This window comes from Cyphomyrmex costatus, unplaced genomic scaffold (assembly GCF_001594065.2).
Source record: "Cyphomyrmex costatus isolate MS0001 unplaced genomic scaffold, Ccosl1.0 scaffold726, whole genome shotgun sequence".
NCBI classification, from domain to species: domain Eukaryota; kingdom Metazoa; phylum Arthropoda; class Insecta; order Hymenoptera; family Formicidae; genus Cyphomyrmex; species Cyphomyrmex costatus.
Window position 1 is genome coordinate 215,001 of NW_017280296.1, and position 27,007 is coordinate 242,007.

At 31.0% G+C, this 27,007-nt stretch overlaps 5 protein-coding genes across 7 annotated transcripts; 3 read left to right on the top strand and 2 right to left on the bottom strand.

Annotated features, from left to right (window-relative positions):
- The first annotated feature begins 1,354 nt into the window (after positions 1 to 1,354).
- LOC108780710 (probable cytochrome P450 6a13) lies at positions 1,355 to 2,958 on the top strand. Its single transcript, XM_018548501.1, has one exon. It carries the CDS (start codon positions 1,410 to 1,412, stop codon positions 2,913 to 2,915), a length of 1,506 nt encoding a protein of 501 aa, XP_018404003.1. The 5' UTR covers positions 1,355 to 1,409; the 3' UTR covers positions 2,916 to 2,958.
- Positions 2,959 to 6,857: 3,899 nt separating this feature from the next.
- On the top strand, positions 6,858 to 8,423 carry LOC108780719 (probable cytochrome P450 6a13). The gene has a single exon (XM_018548513.1). It carries the CDS (start codon positions 6,858 to 6,860, stop codon positions 8,361 to 8,363), a length of 1,506 nt encoding a protein of 501 aa, XP_018404015.1. The 3' UTR covers positions 8,364 to 8,423.
- Positions 8,424 to 11,455: 3,032 nt separating this feature from the next.
- Positions 11,456 to 13,025, top strand: LOC108780723 (cytochrome P450 6a2-like). The gene has a single exon (XM_018548519.1). It carries the CDS (start codon positions 11,460 to 11,462, stop codon positions 12,966 to 12,968), a length of 1,509 nt encoding a protein of 502 aa, XP_018404021.1. The 5' UTR covers positions 11,456 to 11,459; the 3' UTR covers positions 12,969 to 13,025.
- A 3,553-nt stretch (positions 13,026 to 16,578) lies between these two features.
- Positions 16,579 to 20,655, bottom strand: LOC108780726 (cholesterol 7-desaturase). 3 transcript variants are annotated; one of them, XM_018548525.1, is made up of 5 exons: positions 20,484 to 20,655; positions 20,221 to 20,399; positions 19,940 to 20,106; positions 17,657 to 17,835; positions 16,579 to 17,354 (listed from the first exon to the last, which is right to left on the bottom strand). In XM_018548525.1, the coding sequence occupies exons 1-5, from the start codon at positions 20,571 to 20,573 to the stop codon at positions 16,668 to 16,670; spliced, it is 1,302 nt and encodes a 433-aa protein (XP_018404027.1). In that variant the 5' UTR covers positions 20,574 to 20,655; the 3' UTR covers positions 16,579 to 16,667. The 3 variants fall into 3 exon arrangements, with proteins under 3 accessions (XP_018404027.1, XP_018404026.1, XP_018404025.1); XM_018548524.1 differs by having other exon boundaries at positions 20,478 to 20,655; XM_018548523.1 differs by having other exon boundaries at positions 20,472 to 20,655.
- Positions 20,656 to 24,625: 3,970 nt separating this feature from the next.
- Positions 24,626 to 26,794, bottom strand: LOC108780707 (cholesterol 7-desaturase). Its single transcript, XM_018548499.1, has 3 exons — positions 26,749 to 26,794; positions 25,614 to 25,792; positions 24,626 to 25,315 (listed from the first exon to the last, which is right to left on the bottom strand). Exons 1-3 carry the CDS (start codon positions 26,792 to 26,794, stop codon positions 24,626 to 24,628), a joined length of 915 nt encoding a protein of 304 aa, XP_018404001.1.
- Positions 26,795 to 27,007: the final 213 nt, after the last annotated feature.

Consider the following 27,007-nt stretch of genomic DNA (forward strand, 5'->3'; position numbering starts at 1 on the left):
TTTGTGTTTCCGTTTGTTGTAGTCCGTTTTTTGAGTTCAAAAATGCATTTATTTCAAAACAAAATGAATAAACAGGTTAATTAAAGTATTTGTCCATCGCTGGCTACTACTTTTTCCCATCTTTCAGACAATTTTCGTATTCCATCTCGAAAAAATGACTCGTCTTTGGAAGCGAGTCATCTTTTGAAAAACTGACCGAACTAATTTGTACTAAAAAAATATATATTTTTGTATATATATAAATATTTTTTTTTAATAACTTGCATTAAGCTTGTAGCAAATTATTAATGACATGTACCACTATATACCTATATAATTTTAGGGACATATATTAATCAGCTTTCCAATTCTAGGTCCTTTTATTCGATCTACTGATTCCAGCAATGGCGGGCAAGTTAAATTCACATCTTCAAAATATAAGAAAGACACAAAAAATATAAATAATTAAATATTAAATTTTTACCTCATTTTATCCATTTTTATACTAAACACCCATATAAAACATTTAAGCGCTTTAATAACGTTATTTACGAGAATTAATCTACTGTTTGAGAGCAAATACGTAACGTAAAAAACAATTTCTTTCTTCATCTGTTATCATTGAAAAATATTTGACGTGGAACTATTTTGCAAGCATCCAACAAATACACATAGAATCCTACTTGTCACTTGAGATGGTATATTATACAACCAGTAATGTGTTTCAGTAATGATACTCTGTTGTTGTGTGACATATGCAGTGCTGAATTGCGATTTATCTTGACCATTTCCATACGTCTTAATAAAAAATTTTATACGTCAAAGATAGGAAAGCGTGAAAGATAATGTTAAATTACTGGAATTTATATTGTATAACAACTTTTCATAGACTTGTGCGTATGTTTTCAACGTTTACTTTTTATGATTTATAATTTTAAAAGTTTTAATATCTTGATAAAATTTTTTCTTAGATTTTCAAATACTTACCTCTCACAATTTTGTATCAATAATTCAGAAAATAAATAACAACAAATTGAATTAGATGAAAGATTTTAATTTCTTTATGTTATTTTCAATAATTTTCATTAATATCGTAGCAAATTGTAAATAACATGTTACATAAATTGTTAATAACAATTATATATATACAATTATAAGTACAATATATTAATTATATTTAACGTTATAAAACATTGTAAGCATGTAATGCAGACATAAACATAGAAAACGAAGGAATTCGAAGTACGCATCTGTAAAAAAAGAATCATTCAAGAATTTTATTATTCAGTCTCGCTCGTTAAATTGACATTATCAATGTACTGTAGGTCAACAATTTTGCTACATCACGACCAGTCGCGGATGATACGTAGCCAGGGTCACATCGATTTATCCGACCAAACGTTACATACTCATCATACGAGAAAAGCAACATGACTGTTGTGCTAGTGACTTTGATTCTCGGGGCGCTAACAGCTCTTTACTTTTATCTAACACGAAATTACAAGTACTGGCAAAAACGTGGAGTTCCATGTGTGGATGGAGCCTTGCCGGGGTTCGGTAACATGTTGTCGGTGATTAGCATGAAAACGCATATCGCTGATTTCTGTTCCAAGATTTACAAGGATAACAAAGGTCGCAGCATGGTTGGGATCTATGACTTTACGTCACCGGCATTAATGATCATCGAACCGACACTAGTGAAAGTGGTGCTGCAAACCAATTTTTCAAGTTTTGCCGAAAATGCTGTTCATGTTGATGTCGAAACTGACCACCTCTTGTCTTATAATCCTTTCGTTCTTTCCGGTGAGAAGTGGTTAAACAGCAGAAAACGATTGACTTACGCATTTTCGAGCAAGCGATTAAAGATTCTGCTCGAAAGCGTTAAAGAGGTGTGCGCGACGATGGAGAACTACATGGATAGAAAGCTGAGCAACAACGAGACAGAATTCGAAATGAAGGCATTATTTTCCAGATACACCGCGCAGGTAGTAGCTGGTGCTGGATTCGGCGTAGATGGATACTGCTTCGAAGACGAAAAAAAAGATATATCTTTTAGAAAACTCGGACAATCCATTTTCAAACCGTCTACACGAAGTATAATTACGTTCGCTCTCGTATTTCTTATTCCATCGTTAAATAAAATCTTGAAACTAAGTCTAATCCCGAAGCACGTTGACAATTTCTTTAGAAGATTAGTTGCAGAACTCATGGAACAAAGGAGAAAGGATGGGATACCTAGGAATGATTTTCTTCATTTGATGGCTGAACTGGAGCGAGCGGAGGGCGACAAATTCGATGATGTAATGCTTACGGGTCAGGCTATGTCATTCTTTCTCGATGGCTATGAAACATCCAGCACTGTTATGAGCTTTGTTGGATTTTATTTGGCCCGTTACACAAAAATTCAAGAGAAATTACGCCAGGAAGTGGTATCTATGTTCAACAAATACGGTAGTGAAATCACATATGAAGGCTTGAGGGAGATGACATACATGGATCAGGTAATAAATGAAACTATGAGGTTGGTACCTGCAGCATTGCTGATGAGGAAACAGTGCACAGAAGAGTTTGAACTTAAAGGATCCGACGGAGTTGTTTGTCGCGTGTCACCTGAAACGAAAATTCTAATACCAGTTTATGCTTTCCATAATGATCCCCAATATTGGGAGAATCCTGAGGAATTTGATCCTGAAAGATTCAACTCCGAGAGGAAACACAGCATCGATAAATTTACGTTTCTCCCATTCGGTGAAGGCCCGCGAATCTGTGTGGGCATGAGAATGGCCCAGTTGCAGATAAAGGCAGGTTTGGCTATAATTTTGAGAAAATACAGATTTGAACTATCCCCGAAAACGCAAATACCATTAAAGATGATTCCTGGCACTATATTACCGACACCAAAAGGAGGTCTCTGGGCATATTTTAAGCAGCTTTAAATACAAATTTCTTTTAATTTTTTCAAGTTTTTAATTGTACATATTTTTCAATATCATCACAAATTTTGTAATTAATCTTTATGTAAAAATGATATTCTGTACAAATTTAGATAGTTTTAAGTACTGCAGCTTTATACAAAAATTAGAAAGGTATTTGGTATTTTCGTATAAGAATATTTCCATGACTTATAAATTAAGCAAGAGAATAAACAAGAATTTAATTATTTTTGTACAAAAATAAGAAATCAATATAAATAGAACCATGTTTTAATGTGTTTTTTGTATAAATGTTATAATTGTTAGTTCTTAGTTTAGTAAGAAAATATAATATTACTCAATTTTATCTACTTCAATTATTTCAATTATTTTGAATAAAAATTAAAAAATTAAAATTTTTGAAATCATATATTTTCAAAGTATTTTTGTACAAGCAATAGTAAATTCTCTGTTGCTAACAGTGACTATTGTTTTAGTATTAGGCATACAAATTAATTCTCGGTTCCTACCTTTCAGCAACCTCAAGAACCGTTTAAGTTGAAGTCCCCCCCCCTTTTTAGTTATTTTAAAGTGCCACCTTTATTTAAGTATATAGCTTTAAAAAAAGACTTAAAGAAATGTATTTACTTTTTAGTTAAAGAATTGATATAAATACAATTAACTAAAAAAAAAAATGTTAAAATATATAATACATTTTTTAACAAAATGGCATAAATGTGTGCAAAATACTTCTTAAAAGATGTATTTCGATTCACACATAATGTATAATACATGATACTATTCATTTTTATTTTTCAATAAATGTGAAACATGATTAAATGATAAATTATATGTGCATGAACATTGCACGAAACGCAATTTTAATAAAAAAGTACATCTTTTGAACAGAAAGCTACAAAATAGCGCACGGAACATGCCATTTGTACCCTGGATATAATTAATCCGGGAATGATAAATTACGCAAGTAGCATTTATAACAAATAACACAATTAAATAAGATACATTTCGATGAATAAAATATATTGTTATTTTTCACACCTTTTCTCCTCCCACACTCTTATATTTTATTCCATCTGTCTCATAATGGCAATCACAAACGCATTTGCAAAAAGGATATCAGCGATTCTGCATATATGAATCATCAGAATGCGTGACAATCGTGTGACACTTTGAATGCACTGAAGTACAATACATACACTTTAATGTTGTTGATCGTAGCATAGGGAAAATACGTTTGCATCAAAGAATGATCTGCTAAAAAATTAGCGTCTTCTAGGTATATTTTACGCAAACAGATATTTATAAATACCGTGCAATTAACTTTACGTCAATTTCACGAAAAACTCCGCAAAAAAAAGTTAATATATTCTAAGTAAAAGTCTTATAAGTTCTTTATAAGAATTTCATCAAAATTCATATAAAAAGAATTTATAAAGTCTTTTATATATAACCTTATAAATAAATGAGAACATGTATATATTTTTAATATAGTTTATATTAACAACTTATTTAAGTTTAATAAGTTCTTATTATATCTTATTAAAGTCCAATTTATATAATTTAATTAAATCTTACCAAGTTTTAAATAAGTTGAATTAATATGTTTTAATATTATATAACTTAATATGGATCATTATATAGTTCAAATTAAATCTATATAAGGTTTTAATAAAACCAAATTTATTAAAATCGTTATTAAGATCTTATTTAGTACTATATTAAATTTTAATAAAATTTATATTTAATTACATTAAATCTATATATTTTTTTTTTCGCGGGAAAACTTAAATTAATTAATGATTGACAAAAATATATTGTATATAGGTATGATTTAATGGCATGTGCAATATATATATATTTTTAAGAATTCGCATTAATCTCATAGTAGATTATTAATGCATGTATTACTGTATGTATGTATATAATTTTAGGGACATATATTAATCAGCTTTTTGATTCATGTTCAAATAATTTGATCAACTAATTCCAGCAATGGCTTTTAAAATACAAAAGAGAGAGAGAGAGTGACACAAAAATATATTTAATATAATCAAATATTAAATTTTTACTTTTTTATCTCTATTTTCAATACTGGACACCTTCATAAATCACTTGCAGTCGTTTCAATAACGTTCATTATAAGAATTAATTTACTGTTAATTGACAGTAAATATGTAATGTAATAATTTCTTTTTTCGTCTGTAATCATTGAAAAGTATTTGCTGTAGAACTATTTTGCATGCGTTGAACAAATATACATAGAACTCTACTTGTTAATTCAGATGATACACTAATATGATACTCTAATGCTGTATGACATATGCAGTGCTGAATTGTGATTTATCTTCACCCTTTCATATGTACCTTAATAAAAAACTTTAATGTCACACATAGAAAAACGTGAAAAATAAAAAATAATATAAAATTACTAGAATTTATAAATCGTATAACAACTTTTTATGGACTTGTGCGTATGTTTTCAACGTATAAGGGAGAGTGGTCTAGATCGGACCTATTTCCAGTTTTTGTTCTCTATAAGGCGTAAATAAAGTCCAATCAGAAAACCAATGATGCCGTTTGAAAGATTATTTAATTTCCTTCACTTTTGCTTTAGACCATTTTGACGTATCTCTTACTTGTACCGAACTATAATGGAAAATATAAAAATGCATTTTCCTGTCCGATTTGGTACTCATAGTTGGAATGGAACTATGAGTTCCAAATCGGACCTTTCCTATTTTTATGGACTTTTAGATAGAATTTTAAAATATTTTAATTAATTTTTATTAATTAATATTGAGTAAAAACAAGCAATTTAAGACTCAAAGATTAAAATGCAGTTTAAAATATTAGAATTAAAATTAATAAAAAAATCAATCTGAGTCTAATGACACATGATATTTTATTAATTTGGTGTTCCTTAGACCAGATATGATCGGTCGATCATTAGTACTACAAGGTTGTGGCGAACTTTCTTCCTTCGATGAATTAGCCGGCTAACTCGTCTTTTAAGTGTTTTTTTGTATAGGTCCGATTTGGAAACCCAAAAAAAAGGTCCGATGTGGACACTGGTTCTTTCGAAGGATTGGAACAAATTTTACAATAAACCGCAAAAGTAATCACAAAACTTTTGATATTTTTTAATTTCACACTCTTTAATTATCTTAAATCAATTATCGTTTAATTTTTAACGTCTTATAAGGATTTTCTTTTTTAAAAGAAAACGTCCGATTCAGGACATTCTCGCCTACTATTTATAATTTATTATGCTAAAAATGTTAAACATAATGGGTGCTTTCCAGCTACGACACAAGTAGACATAGTGTAACACAGTGAATCATTACATCCTTATTGTTTGCCTATGTTAAACAAGGATGAAACGATTTTTTGTGTTACACAGTGTCTGATTCTGTCCTTGCTGGAAAGCACCCAATACCTTAATAAAATTTCTTTCTTAGATTTTCGAGTACCTATCTCTCATTATTTCGTTTAAATAAATCAGAAAATATATAATAACAATTCGAATTAGATGAAAAATTTTAATTATTCTTTTTATTATTTTTAACAACTCGCATTATTTTCGTAACAGATTATTAATAACATGTACCATTGGATGTAGAATAATAAGTACATATATAAATTATATTTTATATTATAAAACTTTGTAAGCATGCAATGCAGACATAAATATAGAAAACGAAGGAACGCATTTGTAAAAAAAGAATCATTAAGATATTTATTTTATTAAGATAAGTTAGATAAGATATTAAGATAAGAATCATTAAAGAATTTTATTATTCAGTCTCGCTCGTTATATTGATATTATCAATGTACTGTAGCCTCAACAAATTTGCTGCATCACGATCAGTCGCGGATGATACGTGGTCACGGTCACATCGATTTATCCGACCAAACGTTACATACTCATCACACGAGAAAAGCAACATGACTGTTGTGCTAGTGACTTTGATTCTCGGGGCGCTAACAGTCCTTTACTTTTATCTAACACGAAATTACAAGTACTGGCAAAAACGTGGAGTTCCATGTGTGGATGGAGCCTTGCCGGGGTTCGGTAACATGTTGTCGGTGATCAGCATGAAGACGCATATCGCTGATTTCTGTTCCAAGATCTACATGGATAACAAGGGACGTAGCATGGTTGGGATCTATGACTTTACGTCACCGGCATTGATGATCATCGAACCGACACTAGTGAAAGTGGTGTTGCAAACCAATTTTTCAAGTTTTGCCGAAAATGCTATTCATATTGATTTCGAAACTGATCCCCTCTTGTCGTATAATCCTTTCGGTCTTTCCGGTGAGAAGTGGTTAAATAGCAGAAAACGATTGACTTACGCATTTTCCAGCATGCGATTAAAGATTCTGCTCGAAAGCGTTAAAGAGGTGTGTACAACGATGGAGCACTACATGGACAAAAAGCTGAGCAACAACGAGACGGAGTTCGAACTGAAGGCCTTATTTTCCAGATACTCTGCTCAGGTAATAGCTGGTGCTGGATTCGGCGTGGATGGATATTGCTTCGATGACGAAAAAAAAGATATATCTTTCAGAAAACTCGGACAAACTATTTTCAAACCGTCTACACGAACTATAATTACGTTCGTTCTCGTATTTCTTATTCCATCGTTAAATAAAATCTTGAAACTAAGACTACTCCCGAAGCACGTTGACAATTTCTTTAGAACATTAGTTGCAGAACTCATGGAGCAAAGGAGAAAGGACGGAATATCTAGGAATGATTTTCTTCATTTAATGGCTGAACTGGAGCGAGCGGAGGGCGACAAATTCGATGACGTAATGCTTACGGGTCAGGCTATATCATTCTTCCTCGATGGCTATGAAACGTCCAGCACTGTTATGAGTTTTGTTGGATTTTATTTGGCCCGTTACACAAAAAGTCAAGAGAAATTACGCCAGGAAGTGGTATCTGTGCTCAACAAATACGGTAGTGAAATCACATATGAAAGCTTGAAGGAGATGACATACATGGATCAGGTAATCAATGAAAGTATGAGGTTGGTACCTGCAGCACTGCTGATGAAGAAACGGTGCACAGAAGAGTTTGAACTAAAAGGATCCGACGGTGTTGTCTGTCGCGTGTCACCTGGAATGGAAATTCTAATACCAGTTCATGCTTTCCATAACGATCCCCAATACTGGGAGAATCCTGAGGAATTTGATCCTGAAAGATTCAACTCCGAGAGGAAACACAGCATCGATAAATTTACGTTTCTCCCATTTGGTGAAGGCCCGCGAATCTGTGTGGGCATGAGAATGGCCCAATTGCAGATAAAGGCAGGTTTGGCTATAATTTTGAGAAAATACAGATTGGAACTATCTCCGAAAACGCAAATACCCTTAAAGATGATTCCTAGCGCTATATTACCGACACCAAAAGGAGGTCTTTGGGCATATTTTAAGCAGCTTTAAGTACAAATATCTTCTTTTAATTTTTTCAAATTTTTAATTGTATACATATTTTTTAATGTCACCACAAAAGTTTGTAATTAATCTTTATGTAAAAATGATATTCTGTACAAATTTGGATAGTTTTAAGTACTGCAGCTTTATACAAAAATTAGAAAAGTATTTGGTGTTTTCCTATAAAAATATTTTCATGAGTTATGAATTAAGCAGAAAATAATAAACAAGAATTTAATTATTTTTTTTACAAAAATAAGAAATCAATTTAAATAGAACCATTTTTAACGTGTTTTTTGTGTATAAATATTATAATTTTAAGTTCTTAGTTTAGTAAGAAAGTATAATATTACTCAATTTTGTCTACTTTAAAAGTTTATTAAAAATTAAAAATATAAAATTTTTGAAATCATAATATATTTTCAAAGTATTTTTGTACATTCTATAATAAATTCTCTGTCGCTAACATTGACTATTGTTTTAGTATTAGGTGTACAAATTAATTCTCGGTCCCTATCTTTCAGCGACTTCAGAAGTTTAAGTTGAAGCCCCCCCCCCTCTTTTTAATCATTTTAAAGTGCCATTTTTTATATATTCAGTTTTTAAATGGTACAATATTTGATCCTCCTGTGAACATAACTTGTAGAATCAGCGGTAAATACGATGTCGTTTGAAGAGTAACATTTGAGACGCTGCCTCTTTTTTGGCGTTTCAACTAAAAAAAAAATGCGGCTGGTGCAAAAGTAATGATTTGTTCAGTTTTATGCGAAAATGCTGTACCGTACAGAACGTGTAAAGAATAGTTCCAACAGTTTCGAAAGAAAAATTTTGATCTTGTGGAACAAACCAAAAAAAGTAAACGTAAACTAAAAAAAAGTGAAAAACTTAGAGTTGGAGGAAATTTTAAATGAAAATTCTTGCTAAACGCAATTAGAACTTGCATATACGCTTGGAGTAACCCAGCAAGACGTTTCCTATCGTCTAAAACAGTCAAGGAGGTCAAAATTGATAAAAAAAAGACCGAGAATTAATTTGTACATCTAATACAAAATAGTTAAAGTAAATCAAGTTTGTTCCACTATTTATTTAAAATTACTATAAATTTTATACTGTTTTTTATTTAAGTTAATAAAATTTTTCACAAGTTGTGTCGTGTCATTATTATTATGTGCTTTAAAAAAAATTCCATTTCAACGATACAATTCCAATAAACACATTCCAACGATATAAGAAAAAGACTTAAAAAAAATTTATTTACTTTCTAGTTAAAAAATTTATAATTAACTAAAAAAATGTTAAAATATGTAATATACAAAATGGCATAAATGTGTGCAAAATGCTGCTTTAAGATGTATTTCGATTCACACATAATGTACATGATTGTACTACTTATATTTATTTTTCAACAAATGTGAAATGTGATTAAATGATGAACTATATGTGCATGATCATTGCACGAAACGCAATTTTTATAAAAAGGTACATCTTTCGAACAGGAAGCTAAATCAGTAATGTTTTATGACATATGCAGTGCTGAATTGCGATTTTGTCTTGAACCTTTCTATACATACCTTAATAAAAAACTTTATATGTCACAGATAGAAAAACGTGAAAAATAATATTAAATTACTGGAATTTATAAATCGTACAACAACTTTTTATGGATTTGTGCGTATGTTTTCAACGTATAGGGGAGAGTGGTCTAGATCGGATCTATTTGCAATTTTTGTTTACTATACGGCGTAAATAAAGTCCGATCTTAAAACCAATGATGCCGTTTGAAAGATTATTTAATTTCCTTCACTTTTGTTTCAAACCATTTTGACGTATCTCTTACTTGTACCGAACTATAATGGAAAATGTAAAAATGCATTTTCCTGTCCGATTTGGAACTCATAGTTGGAATGGAACTATGAGTTCCAAATCGGATCTTTCCTATTTTTATGGACTTTTAGATAGAATTTTAAAATATTTTAATTAATTTTTATTAATTAATATTGAGTAAAAACAAGCAATTTAAGACTCAAAGATTAAAATGCAGTTTAAAATATTAGAATTAAAATTAATAAAAAAATCAATCTGAGTCTAATGACACATGATATTTTATTAATTTGGTGTTCCTTAGACCAGATATGGTCGGTCGATCATTAGTACTACAAGGTTGTGGCGAACTTTTTTCCTTCGATGAATTAGCCGGCTAACTCGTCTTTTAAGTGTTTTTTTGTATAGGTCCGATTTGGAAACCCAAAAAAAGGTCCGATTTGGACACTGGTTCTTTCGAAGGATTGGAACAAATTTTACAATAGACCGCAAAAGTAATCACAAAACTCTTGATATTTTTTAATTTCACACTCTTTAATTATCTTAAATCAATTATCGTTCAAATTTTTAACATCATTTAAAAAAGAATTTTCTTTTTTAAAAGAACACGATACGATTCAGGACATTCTCCCCTACTTTTTATAATTTATTATGCTAAAAATGTTAAACATAATATCTTGATGAAATTTCTTTCTTAGAGTTTCGAGTACCTATCTCTCATTGTTTCGTCTAAATAAATCAGAAAATATATAATAACAATTCGAATTAGATGAAAAATTTTAATTATTCTTTTTATTATTTTTAACAACTCGCATTAATTTCGTAACAGATTATTAATAACATGTACCATTTTATGTAGAATTATATAAGTACATATGTAAATTATATTTTATATTATAAAACTTTGTAAACATGCAATGCAGTCATAAATATAGAAAACGAAGGAACGCATTTGTAAAAAAAGTATCATTAAAAAATTTTTGTAATATATTGAATATATTCTTTATATTCATTTTGCAATGACTGCGAGGATCGATTAAAATTTTACAATGGAGAGAAAATGCTACATATAATATTATGGAGTAATAAAATTTATTTGGCGACTGGAAATCGCCAATGCAATGTATCTATATCATTACTGTGTTGAAATTTCGTTCATTCTCCCGACTTATCAATGTTATTTAATTTACCACCGCCACATCACGACCAGTCCTGAATGATACGTAGTCAAGGCAACATTCATTTATCCGATCAAGCGGTTATTTCTCGTCCGAGAACAGTAACATGACTATCGTACTAGTGTCTTTGATTCTCGGAGCGCTCATAGCTCTTTACTTTTATCTGACGCGAAATTACAAGTACTGGCAAAAATGTGGAGTTCCATGTGTGGATGGAGCCTTGCCGGGGTTCGGCAACATGTTGTCGGTGATCAGCATGAAGACGCATATTTCGGATTTTTGTTCGAAGATCTACAATGACAACAAAGGTCGCAGCATGATTGGGATCTATAACCTTACGTCACCAGCGTTAATAATCATTGAACCGGAATTAGTGAAGATTGTGCTGCAAACTAATTTTTCAAGTTTTGCCGAAAATGCTCTACACGTTGATGACCAAACAACAGAAGATCTCTTGTCATATAATCCCTTCGGCCTTTCCGGTGAGAAGTGGTTAAACAGCAGAAAACGGTTGAGTTACGCATTTTCCAGCATGCGATTAAAGATTCTGCTCGAAAGCGTTAAAAAGGTGTGTACAACGATGGAGCACTACATGGACAGAAAGCTGAGCAACAACGAGACAGAATTCGAAATGAAGGCATTATTTTCCAGATACACCGCGCAGGTAGTAGCTGGTGCTGGATTCGGCGTAGATGGATACTGCTTCGATGACGAAAAAAAAGATATATCTTTTAGAAAACTCGGACAAGCCATTTTTAAACCGTCTATACGAAGTACAATTATGTTTGCTATCATATTTCTCATTCCATCGTTGAATAAAATCTTCAAACTAAGTCTAATCCCAAAGCACGTCGACAATTTCTTCAGGACATTAGTTGCAGAACTCTTAGAACAAAGAAGAAAGGACGGAATACCTAGGAATGATTTTCTTCACTTGATGGTCGAACAGGAACGAGCAGAAGATGATAAATTCGACCTTGCAATGGTCACGGGTCACGCTATGTCGTTCATCATCGATGGTTATGAGACGTCCAGCACTGTTATGAGTTTCATTGGATTTGATTTGGCTTGTCATCCAGAAATACAGGAGAAATTACGAAAAGAGGTATTATCCGTACTTAACAAATATAACGGAGAAATCACTTATGAAGGCTTAAAAGAGATGACATATATGGACCAAGTCTTCAATGAAACACTCAGATTGTTATCCGGAGGATTCGTAATGAAGAAGCGTTGCACGGAAGAGTGCGAACTGAAAGGCTCTGATGGAGTTGTCTGTCGCGTGCCACCTGGAATGGAAATTTTAATACCAGTTCCAGCTTTCCATAAGGATCCCCAATACTGGGAGAACCCCGAGGCATATGATCCTGAAAGATTCAACTCGGAGAGGAAACACAGCATCGATAAATTCACGTTTCTTCCATTCGGCGAAGGCCCGCGAATCTGTGTTGGCATGAGAATGGCCCAGTTGCAGATAAAGGCAGGTTTGGCTATAATTTTGAGAAAATACAGATTGGGACTATCCCCGAAAACGCAAATACCCTTAAAGATGATTCATGGCACTATATTACCGACACCAAAAGGAGGTCTTTGGGCATATTTTAAGCAGCTTTAAATACAAATATCTTCTTTTAATTTTTTCAAGTTTTTAATTGTACATATTTTTCAATATCAGCACAAATTTTGTAATTAATCTTTATGTAAAAATGATATTCTGTACAAATTTAAATAGTTTTAAGTACTGCAGCTTTATACAAAAATTAAAAAGGTATTTGATATTTTCGTATAAAAATATTTCCATACGTTATAAATTAAGCAAAAGAATAAACAAGAATTTAATTATTTTTGTACAAAAATAAGAAATCAATATAAATAGAACCATATTTTAACGTGTTTTTTGTATAAATGTTCTAATTGTATTGTTCTTAGTTTAGTAAGAAAGTATAATATTACTCAACTGTTTATCTACTTCAATTACTATACTTTGAATAAAAATTAAAAAATTAAAATGTTTATGTATGTATGTGTCTGTATGTATCATGCACAATACATATATTTATATTGTTTATATACATATAGTTTGATATTACGCATGATATGTGTTTGTATGTCTGTATGTATGTGTACAATTATAAGTATACGTATTAATAAATTTTCTGATTCTAGTTCAAATTATTCGATATTCCGATACCAGAAATAGGAGGTAAATTAAATTCAATTTATAAAATAAAGAAACAAAAAATATATTTGATATATAATCAAATATTTAATTTTCATCTCTTATTCTCCTTCGATTCTGTTATAAATATCTACACAAATTACTTGCGTTCGCTTTGATAAAGTTAATTGCAAGAATTAATTTACTATTAATTGACAGCAAACTGTATAATAACGCAGCCTATATAATAACCACATTTTCTTTATTCATCTGTCATCATTGAAAAGATTTAACGTGGAATTATTTTGCATGCGTCGGACAAATATGTACACATAGAATTCTATTTGTCATTTTAGAAAATATTGTATAATCAGTCATAATGTACTTAAATGATGATACTCTGATGTTGTGTGTCATATGTAGTGCTGAATTGGAGTTTGTTAGGAACTTTTCCATTCTTATCTTCATAAAAAAAACTATGTATTAATGTGGTAGAAAAACAGCAAAATGATAAAAACATAAAAAAAGATAATATTATTGAACTATTGGAATTGAATATGACGATTTTTTATAGATTTGTACGTATGTTTTTAATATATACTTTTCATAAATTTTATATTATTTTAAAAGTTTTAAATGTAATATTTTCATAGAATTTTTTTAGACATTTTAATACTAATCTCTTACTTGTGTCAAGTCAGAAAATATGTAATGACAATTTAAATTAGATGAAGAAATTTCATTTCCTTATTTATCATTGTTATCCACTATAAAACTTTGTAAGTATATACATATATGTATATATATATGCAGATACAAATATAGAAATATAAACGATAGAGTGAAGAAATTCAAAGTCCACAATTGTAAAAGAAACAATTAAAAATGTTTTTGAGTTTGTAAAAATATTTTTATATTTTCGTTTTTTAATGACCGCGAGGATTAATTTAATCTTTACAATAGAGAGAACAGGTTAGATATAACATTGTGGAGTAATAAAATTCACTTGATGACTGGAAATTGCCAATGTAACATACTGTTTTGAAGTTTCGCTCATTCTTCCGATTTGTCAATGCTATCAATGTAATCTAGTCTAATTTATCCTGTTATGTCACGACTAGTCCTAAATAATACTTGGTCAAGGTTACATTAATTTATCGGATCAAGCGTCATTTCTCGTCCGAAAAGAGCAACACGTCGTGCTGGTGTTTTTGATTCTCAGGGCATTTATAGCCCTTTATTTTTTTATCTGACTCGAAATTACATGTGCTGGCAAAAATGTGAAGTGCTGTGTGTAGATGGAGCATTGCCGGGGTTCGGTCATGTGTTATAGTATAATCTGTATGAGAACGCACCTCGCTAAATTCTGTTATAAAATTTACAAATACAAGGATCGCAGCATGATTGGAATATATGATTTTATGTCATCGTTATTAATAATTATCGAGCCAGTGCTATTAAAAACGCTAGTAAAAAAATATTGCAAATTAATTTATCGAGATTTGCTAAAAATGACTTGATCGATATCAATGCCGAAGCGGACTTATTCCTTGTCTTATAATCCCTTCACTCTTTACGGTGAGAAGTGGTTAAACAGCAGAAATCATGACTTACGCATTTTCCAGCATGCGATTGAAAATCCTCCTGGAAAGTGTGAAAAAAATTTGTACGATATTTAAAAATTACACGAATAAACAGCAATAAACAGACAGAGAACAAACTAAAGAACCTGTTCTCTACGAGCCTTACGATTTCGCTTAAAATTTAGGTATCACTCAGTTTTAATTACTGTATCTTTATATAAAATTAAAAAACATTTGAAATTTTATAATAGCCTACAATACATTATTTGTAAATACTTTTATAAGTACTTGATTTTGAAAGACAGAATATAAGCATAAGTTTAATAAACTTTATACATAAATAAAAGCTAAAATATAATTAATTTCGTAAAAGGCAAGCAAATTAAATTGAAACTAACGGAAAGTTCAAAACACGAGAGAAACATATTTGAAACAATAAAATATATATATTAAATCTCTTTATCTTTTATTCCTTTTATAATATCTAAATACGTCAATTGCTTGCAGTTATTTGAAACATTAACGGCAGGAATTAATATTTAATAATCATATTTTTGTATTTGTCATCATTAAAATATATTTGATAGGAAGTAAACGTGGAATAAATTCTCATGTATTGAAACGGGAATTTTACTTGTAATTTTACAATAATTTTAACATAACTTTTTGTTACGTTGACGTTGTGATATTACTGAGTTACACATAGTGCTAAATTGCGATATCTTTAACTTTGACATGCTTATTTAAACGGTTTACTTAGCAAGTTAACAGAAACGCATAAAAAACAAAATCGCGGAATAACTGTGAAATATGTTACATTATAATTAATCTTTTGAAAAGTAATTTTATATTTATTATTTTTTAATTCACAACAAATCTTTGTGCATTGTTGAAATAAAAATGTATAACTTTTTACTTGTGTCACAAGTGAAAATAAATTCATGAACCGCGAAATTTTTACTAATTGAATAAAATAAGGTCATCTCTATTAGGACCATCCTTGGATTCGAGATTCTCAAATCTATTTTGAACTGAAAGAATAACAATTACGTTATTTTAATACAATGTCAAAAGGATGAAAACGGATTACGTCTCGGATTACGTGCTTAATTTTTTTAGCGAAACTTTTTTTCGATTGAAAAGAATAAAACTCACTTTCTTCCAATCTATGTATTATCGACAAAAATAGATTTAAAGCTCTCAAACCTGCATTGGATCAAAAGAATAAGAATTACGTTATTTTAATTCTATGTCATGGATTAAAATAAATTGCATGACTCAATTTTTCCGCAAAATTTTTTTCCAATTGTAAGAAATACAAATTTTGTAGATTCAATCTCACGACATGGATTAAAATGAATTGCGTGTCATATTTTTTCGGTAAACATTTTTTTCGATTGAAAGAAATAGAAATTCCATAGTTTCAATTCCAAGTCATGAATTAAAATACATAGATTCGAACATTGAATGGATTGAAATGGATTCATAAAATCAAAAATTTGTATTTAGCAACTACCAAATGAACCTATTTCAATTTATTTCAATCTGTTTCCGGATACTGGGAGGAGTATTGCTACCACTGTAAATCTTTTATAGTTGTCTCATAGGTGGGACTATGCTCAGAATAAAACTGTGAGTACCAACGGCGATATACTTGAATGTTACGATCCTCGGGCATCAGGAGCGGATGTCGCTCGAACCTCTTGGTGTTCCAGATCATAACGTCGCGCTCAAACATCACGCGTTCACCTACAAATAGCAAACTAGCGTATGGCGCCAACAGAAGTGGCGAATAGATATAATGGATCACTCGTTGCAGCAGCGGTTCGATCGGCGTTATTGTCAATAAAATGAACAAAGACCCAAACGACGTCTTGATATTTAGTTCGATGATGCCAGGTCCGTTTATCTCGGCGAGTACATCGGACTCCAATATGCTGAAACGTTCTAAAATCATCAACTTATGGCATAGGCGTACAGTAGCCTTGTGCTTCTCCCTTCTGTCTCTGTTCTGTGCGTCTGTAAAGTGACGATTCCCGTTGACGTTCTTGATCGAGTGGATTGTCACATCGTTCATCTTGGTGCTCATCTCTACTGCTTCTTCATCTTCGTCCGCCTGGTTATCATCTGGGCAATTTGGCCGCCATTTTGTGCGAGTGATCCACACGTGCCGAACTAACCAAGAAAATTGGCCAGAAAGGGATACGGGACCGTGCAGTGGGTTGAGATGTGTTGCATCAGGCCCATTCTCAGTTATATCCTAATGCACATACGTCTACTGATTAATTTACTGACTATTGGAAACAGTAGAGCTTATTTTTTGAAAGTAAAAGAATAAAAGAATAGAATGGTAATTTTCTCTCTAATATTTCTTCTCCATCCATGATTCTAAAAAAATGATTTTTGTCAGAAAACTTTCAAGTGAACACTAATAATTAACTTAAATTTTTTTTTCATTGAGAATCTTTTTTTCTAGTTTTCTCTGAGTGGTTTTTGCGTAATAGAGTATATGTTTTATCATATCAGAGAATAAAATCTGTCTGTGACATATATGCAACAAACCTGTATGTGACAGTTGATAAGGTACTCATTGCGACCTTGGTGACGCCAAGACCTATTAGAGATACATGTACGCGACTGGGGTTGCCAGTCTGGCTCAGCTGATTCAGAATGGTACCAAACGAAGATAATGTTATTCACTTCGCAGCTCTTCCAAACTTTCACTCGAGCGACATGTGGCACTGTGAATAAAAAATAAACAATTATATATGTATAGATAGAAAACAGCGAGAATATTTTTCGTACACATCTTTTTTCACCGAGTTATTCAACGTTGAAGCAAAAATGACTCTTTTACTACAACGTTGAATAACTCAGCGAAAAAAAATCGTACGGAGTTTCGTAAGAAAGCAAATTAAAGGTAAAGATTCGCTCTTTCGAATGATGTAAATCGCATTTGCGTACAATTTTTAGTCCGCCCCGTTGAACTCTGCAAATTTCGTAAAAAAATTTTGAGATCTGATATATTTTCATTTATGTTTGTGTAACTTCATAAAATCTCCATGAGACCACTTTTTCAAGTAGCGATCTGAAAAGTAGAGGTTTCAAGCTATAAAATGCTTTTTTAAACATCTCGATACGATGATTTTTGACGAAGTTATTCTATCTTGAAGTTTGCCTATTTTTGCAGAGTGATGTGAACAGGTGTTGCGTTAATTTTGTTGCCTAGTGTATATTTATTCTAATATAAAATCACACACACACAACAAAGAAATATAAAATTGCCCTAGGCCTTAAATGAACATTTAATATTTGGCACAAATGCTTGCGTTGTATGAAATAACTATTATAACAACGATAAAACAGGTTCCTTAAAATACAATTAATTCGAACATTTTGGTTACATATGCTGATAACAAAAGAATACATAGATAGTATTGTTATGCTAGCTCTGTGCCGACATTCTATGCCCGTTGATATTGTTTTTGGAGAAATCAAACGAAGAACACGTTACGAGCCGTAATCTGTCTAATAAAAAAGTACTGACGTCGCTTTGTTCGGACGTGATCTTTCAGCTCCTGCTTTTCCGTTCCTTTACCATTCTGTACTGTTGTTAATAAACAGAGCATCCAAAAGTATTCATTTTTCATGCTTACATAAACTATAAGCTTCATCCTATATCATTATCGCTCAGTATTTGCAGAAAAGAAGTAGAATGGAGCTTGCAGTGGATAAACATGAAAACAAACGCAGCCTAAACACAGCATGGTATATACTAATTTATGATAAACGATCGAGAGATAAACAAATAATTAAAATATTCAAATAAGTAAAATGTTTAACAATTTTATAAAATAATAAATATGATATACATTAATGTATATAATGTTTCGGCTCACAAATTCTTCATTAGTTCGTAACTAAACATATAAAAGAAATTTACAACAACAAAAAGTCATATTCAGATATGCTGGATTCACACTACATCCAATATGCGTCATATGACGCTCTGCAACCAATCAGTAAAATCGTATCAAAGATACAAAACGAAATCTTGTTTTTTAATTGGTTGCAGAGTTTTCGTACGACAAATGTCGGATGCAGTGTGAATCCAACAATAATCTCCATTTGTATAAAATATAAAAATTAAAGAACAAAGCATAAAATGTCCAACAAAAAATGTATGCAAATAACATCAAGATGTATAATCTTAATAACCAATACATTGTTTAATAAGGAATGACGTTAATAAGCCAATGCCTAGGAGACATTGTCAAAAATATAAAAAAAATGGTAAGATCAAAGTATCAAAGGAAAGGAATTTCTATTGACTGATATTCATTTATGCAGTAGTTCGCTGCACTTTGTCTTATATAGCGCCGAGACACTATATCATGTCTCTTAAATATAAAAGTCTCTTTTACTGCTAGCGTGTCCTTGCAAAAAATGACTAATTGAGAATAGCTTTATATAGTTTAACATTATGTGCTTTAAGTACATTCGAATGTCGATAAAAATTACATTGTTTACCTACAATTTGATCTTTCATTATCTCATTTTTTATAAAGTTTAATATTGCTTTAAATATTTTTTATATGTTTATTCTCTCTCTCTCTTATGAATTGATAAAATCTCTTGGGCTAAAATGTATTATACATTAATGTACTACATTTGCTATTTTATAAAATTGTTTAGTGTTTCACTTATTCAAACATCATATTTGCTCATCTCTTAATTATTTAAATTAATATATTTTGTGCGATATACACACTAATAAACGTTATCTGACTTATTTGTTCAATGAATAAGTCTAAAACTCAATTAAGATTATGTAAAACTTGATACCTTTTGTAGTATAAGGTATGTTCTCGCAATAGCCATTATCTCCGCGAAACGTCCAGCTATGAAAAGGACACTCCAGACAATCTCCTTTAACACGGCCATTCTCGGCCATATTTGCCCCTAAATGGGGACAGTATGCATCTAAAATGTTCACAACGCCTTTTTCGGTTCTTAAAGAAATTGGAGAAACGTTCGTAGATAATAAATATACAACATGTTTTATCTCTAGATGTCTCAAAATATATAAAAAAATAAAGAAAATTTTGTATCCCGATCTAACGTACCTAAACACTGCAAAATTTTCGCCAAGAGCAGACACGTGTTTCACCTGACCACTTTTTATTTGTGAACTTTCAAGCAAAGCGAACCATCCGTTTGGATAGACCGGTGGTAGTTCTTTGCCTACCTTTCGATTTTTGTTACTCTCGTAAAAGCTGCGGGTCTTAATCTCAGTTCTCAAATCCTTTAAAAAGTATATATGTAGTTATATCTTAACACATTTTGTAGAAAATTCTCAGAAAATAAAAGTCAAAACACTAACATTCACCCAATTGAATTTGAAGATATATGCAAAGTATATGAGGATAATCATTAGGATAGTCACAATTCCGATGCACCATTCCAACATTGTCAACATTACTATCCCAATTCGATTTTCTCAACTTTTTTTCAACTTTCTCTTATTTAGCATGCCTTGTGAGTTCACTTTGTATCTGTTCAACCGCAGATGAAAATGCGATTTATGCAGGCAATAGAATGCAATTTATATAAGAATATCATGCTCTGTTGAACGAGATAAAGGCGATTGCGCAAAAACAAAATGATAATCTTAATTCTTTTTATATAATACTATGTAAGCAATAATGCGTTTCAACGATGTTATTGCATTATATGCAATGTTAAAATGCTTTTTATCTTAAGGATATGCAATGTTAAAATGCGCTTTCATCTTAAGAATGTTCTGGCTATACAATCCCAGACAAAAGTGACTGAAATTTGAAATTGATGAAATTCTATGCTTTTATAAATTAAGATATGCACCATATCATGTTCGTGTAAAGGACTTAAATAATGCCAGTTAATACAATATTTGACACTACAAATGAATATATTTGTATATTTTACAAGTTTTGTGATTGTCGGCAAAAAATTTTTGGACGTGAATTTCACCTGAAATCAACTGCTAGAAACGAAAAAACGAAACACATATTGTGATAACATTTAATGTATATGAGACGTCGAAAAATACTTAAAAATCCACAAAATATGTAAACAAACATTAACATAATATTTGCCTTTTTAACACTTCATACAACTCAAAATAAGATGCCTGATATCATGTAGTAAATGCGGCAACACCGCACTCCACTCTAAGTTAGTACCTCTTGCGTACCTCGTACGTATGATAGTTGAATGCGAGTCGAAGTGTGACTTCTAACCAATTCGAAATTTTGCGTTGCTTTATTAATTAATATCTTGATAACGGGTTAGTGAATCGATATAAACTTTTTTTAGAAACATTGTTCAGTATTTTATTTACTTACAATAAAGTTTCAGAATATTGGCAATGCTGTTTCTTTATTATTTTGTTGATATAAGTAGGAATATGCTGCTTTTCCATAAGAACTCATGTAAAATTAAAAGTTGAATAATTCGTGAACTAGTTAGAGAATCGACTTCAGGTTTTGCACATGTGTTAAGATAATAAATAGAAATAATTTATTAAATTTTCAAGGTTTTGTCAATGCTAGAACGTTGCGCCAATACATCCTTATATAAACTTTTAAATATTAATTTTTTTCAATAGTTTATTATATCATTATACAAAGAAAGAGAGAGAGAGAGAGAGAATTCTACCACTTTATAGTTTTTGCAATAGTTAACAATCCATTAATTACTAAAATCGTTAAATATTAATTTTCAATAATCTTTTACTCAAATACTGTCAATTTTCCAAAAAATAACATGTGACAAAAATTGTTTATTTTTTTTTCAAAAAGTTATAAAAATTTTTTCAAATTTTTTTAGTATCGCATCTTCTCATGTTCATAAAAATACTCAGAAATAAGAAAATACAGTAGTAAAATGTGGATGAAAATTTTTGAAGGATTCTTTTACCTATAATTCTATGAGAAAAAAATTAATAATTTTTATTTTTTGCTGTTTCTTTGTAAAGTTGATAGTACTTTAATAAAAAAATTATTGAAAACTAATATTTGGCGATATTTAGTAATTAATATCTCTTCAAAATTATTGCAAAAATTATAAAATAGTAGACAACTTTTCGTTTCAGTTCAGTGAGTTCTATTTGCTCATAAGCATTGTCGGAGGAATTATCAAGCGCCCGATATATCGAGCTAATTAACACATATGAAAGATAAAAGTGTGATTATTGATTACTGAAACATGTATAATATATTATGTACATACACAAAGATTTCATAGATCTATAGGAGAGAATGCAATTATTTATGTAGAAGGGATTGCGTTCTGCAAGGCAGATAAATAAAGGATATAAATTTAAAAAGACAAAAATAATAACTACCCTACATGGGAAAAACAGCTACAATTGCCACAGCCAAAAGTCGCGACCAGGAGTTGCAGATTGTTGAGATATACGATTTTACTCGTATGTCATTGTTAATAATAATCATCGACACAGCGCTAGAAAATGTATGTTTACTGTTAGTTTATAAATGAATATTTGGTATAATATCAGTTTAAAACACAATTATCAATATAACAAAGGCGTCAAGTCAGTATTTTGCAAATAAAAAACAAAATGCCATAAAAAGAAGTGATATTAAATTAACATTTCAAGCATCTTAATTATAATAAAAAAGTCCCACAGACCGTGGTTCTCCAAGCGACATTTTGAAAACGTCCTTATGACGTAGCATCTTTTGTCGGTTCAGAGTCACACTTTTTCTTATTAGATTCGTATGCCCCGAAGTAGAGAATATAAATGGATGGACTTCGTTTCGTTTGGAAAGCCATAATGTAAACTGGAGAAGAGTATAGTATAGTTTTCAATATTATACGTAGCAGAAATTAGACGCTACTTTAAAAACCATTTTTTAAATAACTTTTAAATGGATTACGACCGCCTGCTAAATTCTGTCGGAGGCCACTCAGGGTCATGACATTGATAACATACGTCACCGTCAAGATCATTGAGGGTCGAGGGAGGCTACCCAAATACACATTATTACTACTTTTCTCTCGATATTTTCGTCTAAATAAGTGAAACTATACGAAATAACGATTAGAATGAAGTGACGAACTGCTAATTGTTTATTCGTTATTGTCATCTGATGTACATAAATTGTATATCAAGAGACACGGTAATGTCTCGCGCCAAGTGACGCGAAGCGAGACCGCACCGTATATTTACGCGAGTCGATAAGTTCCGAGCACCCGAGATTATCGGATCTCATAATAAATAACTAAATTAATCGACTTCTCGATATTCTCAATTTACTCAGAAGTTTAAATTTTATAATAAAATCGTTTTTTATGGCCTATGTAACCTACGAATGGAAATATTGCGATGCGAAGTATGAACTGTCAAATTTCGATGTCAGATACGTCATCATCATCATTATCGTCCTCAGAAATGTTGTCTGATTCATATTTAGACGTCAGATGGCACTCGTTAGTATATCTTATTTTATAATGTAAATTTATGATGTAAATACAAATGTTTACCATATGAGACAAATGAACATATTATAGTTATGAATTTATTTTAACATCACATTTATTTGTAACATCTTGCTATTAAATTGATATTTTACGATATACTATTCCGATTTTAATTACGCATATTAATTATGCACACGTATATGTAATTAAACATTAAAAATGTACAAATGTATTTCTTTTTCAACTTTCTAGAAAATATCGCACGTTAAAGAAGCCCTCATAGCACATTCACCACTTGTCATATCGTCATGCCTGAGCGCGCGAAATATTAGCTCTGTGATTAGCGAAATTTAATTGCGATTAATTCAAAAATTATTATATCCTCGACATTTTTATATTAAAATTTACATCATAAAATTATCTCAAAAATACGTTTTTAAAAAGAATATACATAATAAGAATAACATATATATATATACATATAATATAATAGTATGTATGTATATAGAATAATATATGTATATAGATTTATAAGAGATTTTAACATTACAAAATGCGTATGATATTTCAACAAAATTATCTTTTTTAAAAAAGGGAAAAAAGGCGCCAAGTGTCTGTGTTCGTCTTACAAAAAACCGTAATATACACATTATTATTACACCATACAAAAAAAAAATGAAATAAAATGTATGTTATATATGTGGCAAGAAATCATATTCCTTTCACAATTGTATAATATTATTTTGTAATAATATATGTAACGGTTTTTTGTGTGCCGACATGGCGCCCTCTTTCCCTTTTTTTAATTTTGTTGATTGCAAATACATGAAATCTATGAAGCATTAATAAATATATATAGGCGCTCTGATAAATATTTTAATTTTGTTTAATACCAAATACTCTCATTTATGTTATACAATTAACGTATATCGAATACTTTAACATAAGAATTGCGCATAAATTACATATGTAAGTAATAATTTTAAAACCTACAGATACACAACAGAAAGTGTATACAAGTTATATTTCAAAAAGAAAATATTGCTACCATTGTAAATCTTTCATAGACGTTTCGTAGGTGGGACTATGATCAGAATAAAACTGTGAGTACCAACGGCGATATATCTGGATGGTGCGATCCTCGCGCGTCAAGATTGGATGTCGCTCAAATCTCTTAGAGTTCCAGATCCTAATGTCGCGCTCAAACATCACGCATTCACCTAGGAAATGTAAGTTAGCGTATGGTGCCAGCAGAGGTGGCGAGTAGAACTGATGGATCACCCGTTGCAGCAGCGGTTCGATCGGCGTTATTGTTAACAAAATGTACAAAGACCCAAACAATGTCTTAACATTTAGCTCGATGATGCCAGGTCCGATTTGCTCGGCGTATACATCAGACTCCATTATGCTAAAACGTTCTAAAATCATCAACTTATGGCACAGGTGCACAGTAGCCTTGTGCTTCTCTCTTCTGTCTCGGTTCTGCGCTCCTGTAAAGTGACCATTCCTTGTGTCATTCGTGATTGAGTGGATTGACACATCGTTCAATTTGGCGCCTATCTTTGCTGCTTCTTCATTCTCATCCGTCTGGTTGTCATCTGAAAAATTCGGCGTCCATTTCGTATAAGTGGTCCACACGTGCCGAGCTAACCAGGAAAACTTGCCGGAAAGAAATATAGCTGGACCATGCAGCGCGTTGAGATGCTCGACATCAGGGCCGTTCTCGGTTATATCCTAATACATAGGATCACAACTTAAATTTAGTAATTTACTATTTATTTGGAACACAGAATTTATTTTTCGGAAGTAGAAAGAATAAGAGACTAGAACCGTAATTTTCTTTTTAAAATAATACTCTATGTCCATGACTCAAAATTATGATTCTCTACAATATTTTCAAATAAACATTAATAAGTAATTTGATTTTTTCTTTCACTGAGAACGTTTTTTTTTCGAGTGGTTTTTGCATAATAGAGCATATTTTCTATCCTATTAGTGAATTAAGTCTGTATGTGGCATACATGCGACAAACCTGTATGTGGCAGTTAATGAGATACTCATTGCGACCTTGGTAGCGCCAAGACCCGTTGGAGATGCATGTATGTGGCTGGGGTTGCCAGTCTGGCTCAGCTGATTCAGAGTGATACCAGACGAAAATGGTATTATTGACTTCGCAATTCTTCCAAACTTTCACTCGGGCAAAATGTGGCACTGTGTAAAAAAATTAATTATTATATATAAATGGAACAAATGTATCGAAAAATATTTTCTAGTATATATTTTTATATACATGCATTATATTCTACTATAAAATTAAGAATTAAAAATAACTTAGGTCTTAAATGGACACCTAATATTTGGACATAAATGCTTGCGTTGTATGATAAAATGAACACACGTGCATGTATCTGCAGGACTGTGGTTCCATAACAGCAATCGATTCAATCATTTTGGCTACACATTTTGCTGATAGCAAAAAAATACATAAATATGTTTAAAAATATAACTAATTTATATGACCGCGATAGATGATATGCAGATAATTATGATATTTAAATAAGTAAAATATTTTACAATTTAATAAAATATCAAACATGATGCACTGATAAATAATGTTTAGGCTCATAAATTTTTCATAAAATTGGCATTCCATGCCAAGTGGGCCACCCAATTTTTGGGCTTTCTCGTCGCAGCGCTCTTTTCCTTTGTCATTAGTGGGCATGAGAGGCAAGTTTGAAAATGAAATGTAGACGTTTTCTTATAGAAAATTGAACGCTCTTTCACGTAAGAATACTTTTTTTTCGATCAGACCGGTTTACGACGATGTTTGTCAGTTTTGAAGTTTTCAAAATGGCGGCGCGCCTAAAAGGCCAGTAGTCTCAATTTTCTTTTAATATAGCTCAAAATCAGTGTTGTGCATAGATGATTTTAAAATTAGCTAGATAAAGATAAGATGAAAATTTGGAAATTTATCTTAGATAAGATAAAGATGATTACATTTAAATTAATCTAGATAATATAGATAAATTTATCTGACAATTCATCTAAAAAATTCCAGATAATTTTTTATTTTTAAGACTATTTATAAATTAAGAATCAGTTTTTTCTCAAAATAATTAAAAAATCACGGTGGTCCTCGATTGAATTCAACCCTGACTTTCCTGCACCTCTGATTTTCCTTCTGGAATTGGTTTTGGAACATTTCAGGACCATTTTGCAATAAATATTAAAATCGAAGAGTGAGCACTTTTTTTTAAATCGAGTTTTTAAGTTTTAATCCATAGTTTCAATATAATCATTTCAAGCGTACATGTGGAAGGTAATTAAGTACTGAACGAAATGTAATTATTGTATATATTTTCTTCGAATTAAATATATATGTAACAAATAGCAAATAGTTAATTGAAACTAAAATATAAAATGAAG